Below are 13,153 nucleotides of genomic sequence, written 5' to 3'. Positions count from 1 at the left end.
GAGTAGCTTGAGGCCAAGACCCTATCCCATGATGCTCTCTGTCTCACTTCACATCTAGTTTGCTGATCCCAACATGTATAATATGATAACACATAAATGGTACTCCAGCCAGAGTAAGAAATCCTAGAACAAGACCCAGCAGACTGCAAAGTGTTACTCATTCTTCGAGAAGCCTGGAGGGGGAAGGCGGGTGGAAATGTAAGAATAAAGGCAAGATGAACAACTCACATGGAACGTTATAGGTACATAACGTCTTTATGTGAAGTTGTTCAATCTCGCTGTTCATTCTTACACATGGGTAGCGTCCCAAGCACCTTTAATCCTGGGTGGCTCATGGGAGTATATTCCTGAGGACAGTGGAACCAAAGGAAGCCCTGTCCCTGGAGGACCTATCTACTTTGTAATGCGTGATGAAGGTATGAGTCTTAGACCAAGTGGCAGCTGCACATATAGTGTCCAAAGGCAGCCTAGCCGCATAAGCTGAGGAAGGAGAAACAGCCCTAGTGGAATGCGCTTTCACGCTATGTCCTAATGGTTGATTCAATGAGGAATACGTGAATTTTATGCAATCAGTTAACCATTTGGAAAGAGTAACTTTGTGTACTGGTAGCCTTTTCTTGGTGTCAGCATGAGCAACAAAGAGTTGTTCTGATTTTCTATATTATTTTGTTCTGTAAAAATAGAATCTTCATTGCCTGTGTTTAAGCAACGTATACTCCAACTTGTTAGAATGGTTACTGAAGAAAGTTGGGAGTCCAATAGTTTGATTCAGGTTAGCTTCCGAAGACACCTTTGGAAGGAAGGAAGGAAGGGTTAGTCTTCAGTGACACTCTGTCGTGGTGAAATACCAAATATGGGGGTTTGATTGATTAGGCCTGAAGTTCGGACACTCTACATCCTGAAGTAATGGCTACCAAGAAGATAGTTTTCCAAGAGAGAAATTTTAATTGGCAGGATGATGCAGGCTCAAAAGGAGGAAGAATAATCCGTGATAACACAAAATTCAGATTCCAGGGAGTAAAAGTTTGTCTAACAGGTGGTCTAAGATGCATGGTACCTTTTAAGAAGGCCCTACATAGTTAAAACCTTCAGATCCGAGGTGAAAATTCGAAATTGCAGCCAATTGAACTCTTATGGTGGCAGCTGCAGCACCTTCATTAAAAAGCTAAGTCAGGAATTCCAAAATGCTAGCAATTGGGGCAACGTATGGGTCAATATTATTTTGCAAAGCCCAAAAAGCAAATTGCTTCCATTTGCTGGCTTACAACTTTCTGGTGGAAGCTTTATGAGAGGATACAAGGATATGCTGTACCTCCGAGGAGAAATCTTGTGACCTGGCTAAGCTGGAAATTGGAGCAGCCAAGCTGTCAGTCTGAAGGAATAGAGAGAAGGATGAAGAGCTCCTGACGAATGCATCAGTAGATCTGGAACTGGGTCCAGAATCCAAGGTTCCTCTAGCTGGTAGAGTCGAAGGAAGGTGAACCAAATCTGTCGAAGCCAAAACAGGGCTATTAAAATTACAGTCCTCCCCAAGGCTTTGGCTTTCTGCAAGAATTTCGGAATCAGGGGAATTGGTGGAAAGGCATATAGGAGTCCCAGGGGTCAACTGTGTACGAGCGAATCCTTTAGGCTGTCCCCTGGTGGGGGATTCAGGGCAAAGTAGCTTCTGCATTTGTTATTCATAGGGGAAGTAAACAGATCGCAGCAAGGCTGGCCCCATTTGCAGAAAATCATCTCCGCAACTTCGTCTTTGAGGGACCACTCATGCGGCATCAGAATGGCTCTGCTCAGTTTGTCCACGATCACATTGGATTTCCCCGGGATGTGCATTGCTATTAAAAAGCACCCGGTGGATACAGCCCACTGCCAAACTCTCAAGGCGTTTCGACATAAGGGGTAAGACTTGGTTCCCCCTTGCTTGTTGATATACCAGACCACAGACATGTTGTCGGTCTGGATCACAATCGTCCCAAGAGGTAGAGAGTCATGGAAATACTGCAACGCCAAAATACTGCTCTCAACTCCAGGACACTGATGTGCAACTGTGACTCTGTCGCTGAACAGGTACCTTTGGCTGTTCTTCCCTGAAAAAGCCCCCCTCCACCCTATCAGAGAAGCATCCGTGGTCACCGTGGCTGATGGCAGGGGAACAACAAATGGGTGACCTACTGTTACATGATAGCTGGTCAGCCACCATTGAAGATCCTTTCTGCATGAATCTGTAATGATTATCAAGAATGACATCGGAAGCTGTTGGTAAGACCACTGGGTGAAGAGTAACCACTGAAGAATTCTCATGTGCATATGCCCCAGAGGAACAGCTATGAGCGTTGCTGCCATGGTACCTAGCAGTTTCAACACTAGAGAGGCTGGTACATTTTTGCTCTTCAGAATATCTTATACCTGTTGTGGGAGGGTGAGTATTCTGTCCCTTGGTAATCTTACCATGTCGGTGGTGGTGTCTAAGTCTGTACACTGCAATGGTTACAACGCATACTTGTTAAAATTTATAGTTATTCCTAACTGAGAACACAGATTGAGAGTGTGATCCCTGGATTGAAGTAGTTGATGCCTGGAGGTGGCGGTGAGGAGCCAGTCATCCAGATACGGAAACACTCGGAATCCTAGATGCCTCAGGTGAGCCGTAACCACTGCCATACATTTGGTAAACCCTCTGGGGGCTGTCGTGAGACCAAAGGGCAGTGCTCAGAATTGATAGAGACTGGCTCCCAGCCAGAAACGCAAGTGATCTCTGGATGGTCTGGCCATTTTGATGTGATAGTACACATACTTGAGATCTGCACATCCAATCGCCTGTTCCTAGAAACGGAAGAATCGATTGAAGCGTGACCATCCGGAACTTCTCCTTCTTTACAAAGTTGTTGAGTCTGCTGAGGTCCAAGATGGACCTCCAGTCCCCTATCTTCTTTGGAACTAAAAAGAATCTGTAGTAGGTTCTGGATCCTATCTGGTCTGCTGGATGATTCTCTTTTCCTGCAGCCTTTGAATCTCTATGGCTGCTTGATTCCCTGAGACTGGGTGGAACGTCTGTGATTTTCCTTCGTACAGGTGGGGGTTCTGAGAACAGAATGACATAACCTCTGGTAACAATTCTTTGCACCCAAGAATCTTTTGTAATTTCTAGCCAGGCATCTGGATACAAAGACAAGCGACCCCCGACTGTCTCCAGAGTAGGACAGTCAGGCCTCCTTTCAGGAGCACTGGTAGGGCTTGCCAAAGAACTGATCCCTGTCTCCCTGGTTTTGAGGACTCCCTCTGCCACCTGGGTGGTGTCTTCCATTATTACTCCCTCCTCTGCCTCTGGAGGGGGGGGGTTCACTACGTGTGTTCTGAAAAGCTCCTTGGGACTTCCAGAACCACATTTTTTCCTCCCTTTTGCCCTTTGGGGTATGGTCTAATAGGGGTGGAAAAACAGACTCCTACGGCAGATAGAGTCTTTCCATCTTGCTCACACCTAGTGAGGGTCTCCATGACTTTAGGCCTGAAAAGGGATGAGCCATCAAATGTGGTATTAATGAAGGAAGACTTGAAGGATTCCGCAAAGGAGCATAAGTGCATCCAGGAACGTCTCCGAAGAGCTATTGCTGAACCCGCTGCCTGACTCGAAACATCGGCTACATAAGAAATGAGCCGCATGGACAAGTTAACTATGGAATTAAGGGTATTGAGCTGGGCTGTCACCTTATCAGGGACACCTTCAGCTGTACTACCCTGAAGAGTATCTCCAAGCTCTTTTAGGAGATATCTTTGAAGATGGGTAAAATGTGTCAAATAGTTGAGCGATCGCATAGCAAAAGTCGCTGAACTAAAGATGTGTTTCCCATACCTGTCCATAGTCCTGGAATCTCTATTAGGAGGATGGACAATAGAAGAGATTTCAGGCATCTCTTTCTTAGTGGCCACCGCCACCACCATGGCATCAACCGGCACTCCCTTGGTAAGGAACATTTTGTCTTAGGGTGATGTAATAAATTTGTTGGGCCTCCGAGGGACAGGTTCCACAGTATCAGGAGACTCCCACTCCCTTCGAGCAACCAACTCTATTAGTTCATCGAGGGGTGGAGTCACCCAGGAGGTGGAAGGCTGAGACCCAAAGGCCTTCAGGAGCACCAACTCATCATCAGTAGGGCTAACGGACTGCCAGTCACCCCTCTGCTTATGGACTTCAAGGATATCAGCAAAGGAGATATCCTCCGAGGGGGACCCTTCTGACTCCTCTAAATCGGTGTCTGATGTAATAGACTCCTGTGGGGAGTCCAAATGCCTCCTGTTGCAAAGCTTCTTCCTGGGAAGCTCATTAGTGGGAGCTTCCAGTGAGGTCTCAGTAGAACATGGGTCACCCAATGGGGCTACCTGAGGCTCTGGGTCTCGACACTTTACAGGGACTTGTGATGTAGAGGTAGACAGCGGCACTTTAGGGGAGGAGGAGGAGGAAGGTCCTGATGACATAGGAGTCTGTAGAATATGAACAGCCAAAACATGTGTTTAAGGGAATTGAGTACATGACAGTTTGCATGTATTAAGATGTACTGTGTACTATGAAGTTTGAATGAATTGTGAATAGTGGAAAAATACTGAGAAGCAAGTGACTGCTTGAAAGCAGGAAATGTGCCTTACATGGAATATACCCGATTTTCTCTTTCTGCCCAGACATATAATGATGTGAACTGCTTTACGCCTACGGGTAAACTACTGATTGGTTAATTGTCTTGTATAGTGATCTAATTGGTTCATTTTATATTTTTGTACTGTCAGCAATATTAACAGTATATAAGCTTGTGCATTCCTTTGTTCTGGGAGTCTTCCTGGTGCTTTCCACGAGGCTCCCACACGTGTGTACTGAAGTTAATAAATACCACTGAAAGAGAGAAAGAACTGTACTTGTCTTCATTATAAGGTAAAGTATAACTTAACAAGTCTTGGAAGACATAACCCTCCTCATAGCACTGAAGGCTCCACTGCTCCGACGAGAGGAAGTCGCCAGTTCGGAAGAAGATGGCAACCTCCCCGGTGCTGACACAGTGGGCTCTGACCCAGAGGAAGGAGCCGAGCTCATCAGCGCCAAAGCTCCAAGGGGAAGGGTCGGAACCAACCCATTGGTTCGACTTTCCCCCCCCTGGAGCCGACCAGAGAGTGTCGGCTACCAGACTCCTCGAATGGCACAGAAGTAGTCTGAATTGACAGAGCCAATGGCACTGGAACAGGCCTCGTCTCCGAAGGTTCCACAATCAGTTCCACCTCCCCTAGCTCCAAAGGCCCAGCTCAGCTCTGAGGAGGAGTAAACACAGCAGGTAAAATAGTCTTCGGCTCCAAAACTGGTTGAGTCGAAGCCGATAATAACCTCAAAGTTTTGGAGACCGGCTCCAATACCGGGGACCAGCTCCGAAACACAAGCTCGGTGTTTGGCTCCAAAGACTGCGGAACCGGCGACTGCACCTTCTCAGCAAGGCTTAGAGCTGGCGACTTCAGCTCCAACTAATCTTTTGAAGATTTCAAACCCTTCGATGACTTTGAAGCCTGGTCAGCCTTGTCCAATGATTCCTAGAAATCTGGATTCAGCAAACCCCCATCTACCAGTTTTCTCCTGCTTTCCAGTAATACCCTGCTGCTAAAGGAGTAGCAAATGGAGCAATCCTCCTGAAGATGGACTGCCCCCAAAAAGTACACACAACTGACATGCAGATCAGTTATAGACATTTTCTGTCCACACTTAGGGCATTTCTTAAATCCAGACATTTGCTTTTCTTTTTGATCAGCCATATCAAATACAAACAGTATATACACCAGTCTGAAAAACAAATATATATATATATATATATAAATATATATATATATGTATATATATATCTAAATATATATATATATATATATATATATATATATATATATATATATATAAATATATATAACTACTCTAGAAAAAGAAGCCCAATCTAATATTAGACTAGCTAATATCACACACACACACACACACACGCACACACACACACACACACACACACACACACACACACACACACACACACACACACACACACACACACACACACACACACAGCAAATAATGGAATATGGCACTGCACAGTCGAGTACATTGACATTTCTGAGAAGAAAAATCCTCTTGATAGTTGTTATGCGTGAATAAAAGTATGAATAGCTGTGACTTTTTCCACAGAATTTTTTTTTAACTGAACTCTCTAATTTATATTTGACTTGTCACTAGAAAATCAAGGTTACACCGCAGGAAAAGAAACAGGTGCACTGCTGGGTCTGTAAAGAGAGTTCATAAATTCATAATGCTCTAACAAGGATTAGAATAACTGCTTGTTATGTTCATTAAGTATGGAAAATGGTTACAGATTGAAACTTGAATCACTGACATGGCACATGTTGAGTGCATTTTCTGCAAGTCTAGTACCTGAAATGGCACTCTGATGTATTCACTTGTGCGTGTTTTCTGAGCGTGTAGCCCGCTCATGTGTGAAAAATATTCTTTATTGTTCACTGGAATCAATGAATGTTTGAAAAGCATGCAGAAAAAAACAAGATTTTTGCAATTTTTAACTGGTTCAATGCATGTTTGATTATCCAAACTACCCTATGTCCCAATTAGTTTTGATAATCAACTCTATTGTATTTCAGTGCTAATGCAAATAAACTATAACTGAATAATGAACCACTAACATTTCTTTTTGAACAGAAAAATACAGATATTTTATACCTCTGCAATTCATTTTGTAGCTTGGTTAGTGAGGCCTGCAAATCACAGCAAGTCTGGCAGAAAGTGTCCTCCTTGTTTGGCTGTTGGATCTCACCTATCAAATGATAACAGCAACTTTATAAATAATAAGATAATTATCAAACCACAAAAATGAACCAATAAATAAAATAATGTACTTAAAAAGTTAACATAATGCGAATTTTAAATGTGAATTAAACTTTAGAAGATATGACTTCTAATAGAAAAAATTATTTACATTTATTTTTTTTAGAATGGCTGTATGACATTTCCACAGGAAGCTGTTCCTAAGAAGTTACTGAAAAGAACATAAACTATCAGATATGAATTTCACTTTCAAACAGTTATGATCAGCACTGATAACTTTGTAAATGAAAAATAAAATTGTTCACATGATACTTTATCAAAATCATTATTTCTTCTATAACCAAGACTGCCTTGTGTTCAGCAAACGTATATAAGAAATTGGTATAACATAAATCTATGAGGTTATCTTGTATCAGTCCTAAAGAACATGTCCTACAAACACCAACTGAAAGCCCTTTCATTTTGCTCAATATCCTACAGACTGCTAAGAGATTACCTGTTTCTGGCATACAAGGCATCTCCAACCCATTACTGATGGATTTACTGCATATCAGAAAGTCAAACGGCATCAAAAATACTCTGTCTACAGATTTAAACCTCTTCTGCAACATCAGCGGTTTGGAGGGACAGGTATATTTTGCAGAAGATACTGCTATTATGGAAAAGACTCCTTATCCCCATAAATCAAAGCTCATCATTGTCCATTTTCAAATGCAACTTAATTCTATGGATGAAAATCAGAAAATTTACCCCAGGACTGCCCCTGTACTACTAAAGGACAGATGCAGCTCCAAAATGCTTTATCCCATTCACGGTTCCCCTTAAATTATCTATGGCATGATCCCACCTATTCTTACTAGGGTAATATAAAATTATTGACCATAGGATGGGTAAGGTCAATATATACAAATGGGACAGGTTATTTTGAGCACGGAAAAGGAAAGTGGCCAAAATTAAAATGGCCCACAAGGGCAGCTAGCCTATATTTAGCTAAGAATCTATCAGATTACATTTTCACAGTAATAATCATAACTTGATAAGATTCTATAAAAAATATTTCAGCAGTCTGAACATGGGCCATCAATGTCAATACCAAACAGATTTAGGTGGCTGTAGTTCTTCAGAAATTTGTTTTTGTTAGGAGCACACTGCAAGCAACAGGAGTACTCTCCTGAACCTTCCCCCACTCAGCCATTGCTACTGTTGCTCTAGGCAGACAAAGGAGTTATTTTTTAACACATACAGTCTGGGAATGGAGTCAATGCCCTGTAGCATTCTGCAGCCATTGAAAAAAATACAAAAGCAACCCAACAAAACGAGCATAGCCGCATATGTTAACAAGCAGACTCCTACCTAAATACGGACACTGGAAACAGACATAACAGCAGACAGCCAAGCATTGACAGATTATACAGTATTTACCAACTGTGTTATGTAAGAATAATTGTTCTCACCTCCCTTTATTTGTTGTATTTGCAAGACTAATATATTTGGAATATCTGACTATATTAGGAAGTGATATTCAAGATCCAAACAGCATTGACTAATGTGTTTTGAGAGAACGCTCTACATCCCATACATAGTTTAAAATCTTTAGAATCACTCCCAACCTATCTTTGTTAATGCTGTTTTCGGCTTTTCATGGTTAGGGGTCGCCACAGCAGAACTCTGGTCCACTAATGATTGGCAGTAGATTTTCACGAATGCCGAGGTGCCAGCTCGACGTTCAACCTTCAACGAAGGCACGCCCACTTACGCATGTCTTTCGAACGCCCACCCAACCGCGGGGAGGACATGCAGACTCCACACAGAAGGTACTCCCCGCACTCCAGCCGAGAATCGACCGGGAGAACCTCTTGCTGTGAGGCAACAATGCTACCGCTGCACCACTGCAGAAGTTATAGCTATCTTTGTTAATGCTGGGATAAAATAGCAACATGATATCTGAAAACAGACTTACACAGTAAACTTTAAAACAGAGAGTAGAACTGCTACACTTTGTAAATAGTGACTTCCAAGTAACTTACTTCCAGTGCTGTGATATCCACAGTATTTACACACTGAAACTCTTGCAAATCTGCATCACAGTCAAGATCTTTTCTTACCTATTTTGAGAGTGTGCACAGCTGTTGTGGTTACACACTGTTTCTGTTAGGCTCATATTGCTAGTGCCAGCCTGCTCTGTACAGCACGTCCATACAGAGACTACTCTAATTATAGACTAATTGCAATTCTGTCACCTTTATCAAAAATTATGGAAAATATATTTATTCCCAACTACTTCATTATGTAACTATTACTAATCTCATCTCTCCACCCAATATGGTTTTCAACCAAATCATAGTACCACTACTGCCCTTCTTAAATTTTCTGACATCATCAATGCAAATAGAAGCAGAGACAGTATAGTCTCTTCTCTATTCTTAGACCTATCAAAAGCATTCGATACAGTCTCTCATGAAAAACTAATCCAAAAAACACCCATTCTCTCTCTCCTGGTTCAATAACTACTTGGTTGATAGGCAATAAACTGTCAAATGGCAGAAGGAATAATCAGCTTTCCTACCTGTCACTCTTGGTGTTCACAGGCTCCATTTTAGGCCCCCTCCTAATTAACTTATTTATAAATGACCTTCATACTGCCACTGTGCAATACACAGACGATTTAACATTAATCTGCAACATCCCCAACCTATCCAAAGTACAAGTAACATAAGAATATGTCTAATTTATAGAACAATGGTTATTAATTTCCAAGTTATAGTAAATCCCAAAATGCTAACTTTTACCCCCCGACCCAAAACACAAACCCATGACAAATCCTCATTAAGCATCACCTCATTGAATAATACATTAATTGAACAGGTAACATATACTAAACATCTTGGAGTAACAATAGACAATAACATAAAGGAACAATATCTACTTCCAAACCATTAGGGAATAAAAACGATCAAAAAGCTTGGATTACTATATAGAACTAAACCTTTCTTAACCGACAGTACAATAGAAACTCTAGCTAAATCCTAAATCATATCCAATTTACTTTATCCTCACTCTTCACACACTTACAGTCTGGCACTTTAAACAAATTGGAAAAGTGCTATAATAAAAAAAAGCTAGATTTCAACAAACAGCCACCAGAAATACATTACTGTCAATCTCTCTCACAACTCAACAGGCTAGAGTGGCCTAATCTTCTAAAATTCAAACAAATCATTCTTGCCCATAACCTAATCAACAAATGTGAAAAATACCCAGCTCTAAAAGGCATCCTTCAATATCACCACTCAAACAGATCTCTCTGCTCAAAAGACAAACTACTTTTTACAATTACCAAATCCCACAACTCATGGGGACTCACTATTCTCCCACTCCATGGCTATTTTCTGGAACTGTCAGCAACTCTTAAACAAATAAATAACTATCATGCAATCAAAACACAAATTAGAGAATACTTGACAACTAACTAAATTTGTAGCTGTGTATCCCCAAGTTGCCCAACAGCTCTATGAACATTACACCCATCTTCTTTCCTCACTATCCAAAATTAACTTTATATATACAAGCACATCTGAATACCTGTGTCACGTATACTACCCGTAATTTGTAAGTACATTTATTCTAACACCACTATATACCACCATTCTAATCTGTATCTATATAAAAGAACATCTCAATACCTGTGTCACGTATACTAACCATAATTTGCAGGTACATTTTATTGTAAAAATGTCCCTCCACCTAGAGTATTTATTTACACTGTATCCTCTCTGCCTATGTTCACCACTTAATGTTTTAATGATGCATAACAATATGCATAGCTAGAATGAAAAACTGTATGTTGGAGCTTTTCTCTCCGGGCATCCACTGAATCAGGGTCACCATGCTCACACAAACTTCCCTGGTAAGCAAATGTAAATTATACAATTCCTCCCCTAAAACGTGCACGCTGATTGGCCAGCCCAACCAGCGTGCCCATTGTAAATCCCTCAATATACTAACGGAAAAAGGTCCGGTCGCCCGGACTTTTTCCGTTAGTATAAAACACTGTCTCACTATGTTAAAAGAGTTTAACATAGCGACACAGGTTTAAAAAAAGCAACGGAGATCTCCGTTCCTTTTTTTAAAGCTGTCTCGCTATGTTAAACTCCTTTAACATAGCGACACAGTGTGTAAAAAGCAACGGAGATCTTGCTTGCGATCTCCGTTGCTTTTTTTTAAAGCTGTCTCACTATATTAAATGGGTTTAACATAGCGAGACAGCTTTAAAATAAGCAACGGAGATATCCGTTGCTTATTTTAAAGCTGTCTCGCTATGTTAAACCCATTTAACTTAGCGAGACAGTAAAAAAAAGCAATGGAGATCTTGCGTTCTCCGTTGCTTTTGCCCACAGTTCTGATGTACTGTGCAGGCGCGCAGTACATCAGAACTGCCGCAGAATACCAGACAGCTGCGGAAGGGCAGTAAAGAGGCATTATACAATGCCATTATTTAAGAAAAGTAATTATTTCTTTTCTTAAATAATACAAGACTCTGCAGCAGTATATACTTGGTTTTCTTAAATAATGTCATTGCATAATAGCAATAACCCACTTCTGAGTGTGGGTAATGCTGGATTTACCCACGGTTGGCTTTGCCCTCGGGACCAAACCACGCCAACCGTGGGTAAATCCAGCATTACCCACACCCAGGCATGGGTTATTGCTGTAATAAATCATGTCTCACCCCCAACTTTTGTGTGTGTGTGTTTTCTTGTTCTAGCCCAGTGACCACCAATGCTAGGCTACCGGCTGCTTAATAACTCTTCAGCCTCTGCACCTTCTCATGTTTTATGTGGCAATATCATGGTGTGACCATGCCAGGAAGATCCTCCTTATGAAGGAAGCCAATAATGGTCTTAGTGGAGGTTAGTAGTGACACAACACTGGGAGAAGAATGGCAGAGTCGGACCTGTCACATTGCTAGCTGGCTTAGGGATTTTAGCTAGCCCGGCTCACTTATATGGATGCTTCAGTAACCTTTGAAACTCCCTCCCAAGAGGACAAGCATGTTATGATGGTTCCTGGTCTTCAATGAGAAGAAAACTCAGACCATTTCCACAAGTTAAGCACACAACCCTCCATCTCTTCACTCAGCTCCTGTGGTGCCTGGGCTGCTAGAATCCAGGTCACCCAGGCTGTAGTCAGAGCTTCTTCTCTCTACACCAAACATCTGAATTACCTCATTTAACAGTTAAAGGAAACAAGCACGAAGGCTCAAAAAATGTTAAATACAGATAATAAGGATCCTTTTCATCCTGATTTAGCACATTCTGGTAATAAGAAGAATACAGCTGTGTAAGTAAACTTAGCATAACAGTAGATGTTCCAAATGATCACTGCTACATTAGCCTAAGCTACATAGGTTACATGTTGCATAGGATTATAACAGCTGACCAGCTTCCACATGCCCAAACCATCAGTCAGCTTGAGCTGAGATGACTTAAAGACAAGTTTTGGGCACCAAGCCCAAATTCATGCCATCGGAGATAGGGAGGATAAACACTAAGAGGAAACTGCTAGTTAAAGAATAAAAATACATCTCCACACCCTGGCATAACAAATGCACAAAACACAAAGGTGAGAGAGGAAGGGAGGGACTACTGCAGCAGTGATCATTCCAACATCTACTGTTATGGTATGTTTACTTACACAACTCTACTACGTTCTTCATATTGATCAACTCTTCAGTAGCCTAAGCTATATGGGTAGATTACCATAGCTTACAATGACATGGAGGTGGATAGTAAAGAGTCCAGGTGCCCATGGAGAATAGTCCTAGCAAAGCCCATCATAGACCTCAAGAGGAGATCTACTTTATACTGCTTTGTAAAAGTATGTACATAGGACCAGGAAATAGACTGCAGCCACAAATGCAGAAGCAGTGTGGTGAATACAGTAAAAAATAAACAAACAAACCAACATGTTCTTACACATGTCAGTCTGTATTTCCTATTTATGTGACTGTTGTGATTTTTTATTTGACTCTGATGATGCCTAGATTGTGAAAGGTGAAAGCGCTAAGTCTCTGGTGATTTTATTGTATTAAAGTGACCGTTTCTTGTTTAAAAACACATTGGTTTGTTTATTTATGTACATAAGACCACACTGTTGTTTCTAGCATTGATGAAGCATAGACCCTGGTAGAATGAGCCTTGACCCTGCCTGGAGAAATTCTGTTGTGATGAGAGTAACAAAAGGTAGTAACCTGAGGCAATCATTTGGAAATAGTCTGTTTTGACACAGGTTTTCCCTTATACTTAC

At 41.5% G+C, this 13,153-nt stretch overlaps 1 protein-coding gene across 3 annotated transcripts in view; it reads right to left on the bottom strand.

The window, feature by feature from the left end:
• Window positions 1-13,153, bottom strand: part of LOC122809098 — a 1,918,481-nt gene that overhangs the window by 528,455 nt on the left and 1,376,873 nt on the right. For all 3 annotated transcript variants that reach the window (XM_044080326.1, XM_044080325.1, XM_044080327.1), the window contains exon 7: window positions 6,743-6,836. In XM_044080326.1, the coding sequence (XP_043936261.1) occupies window positions 6,743-6,836 (94 nt within the window). The remainder of the gene's footprint in view (window positions 1-6,742; window positions 6,837-13,153) is intronic.

Source organism: Protopterus annectens, chromosome 8.part0 (genome assembly GCF_019279795.1).
Source record: "Protopterus annectens isolate FY-2018-M chromosome 8.part0, PAN1.0, whole genome shotgun sequence".
Classification (NCBI taxonomy): domain Eukaryota; kingdom Metazoa; phylum Chordata; order Ceratodontiformes; family Protopteridae; genus Protopterus; species Protopterus annectens.
This window is presented reverse-complemented; position numbering and strand designations above follow the sequence as displayed.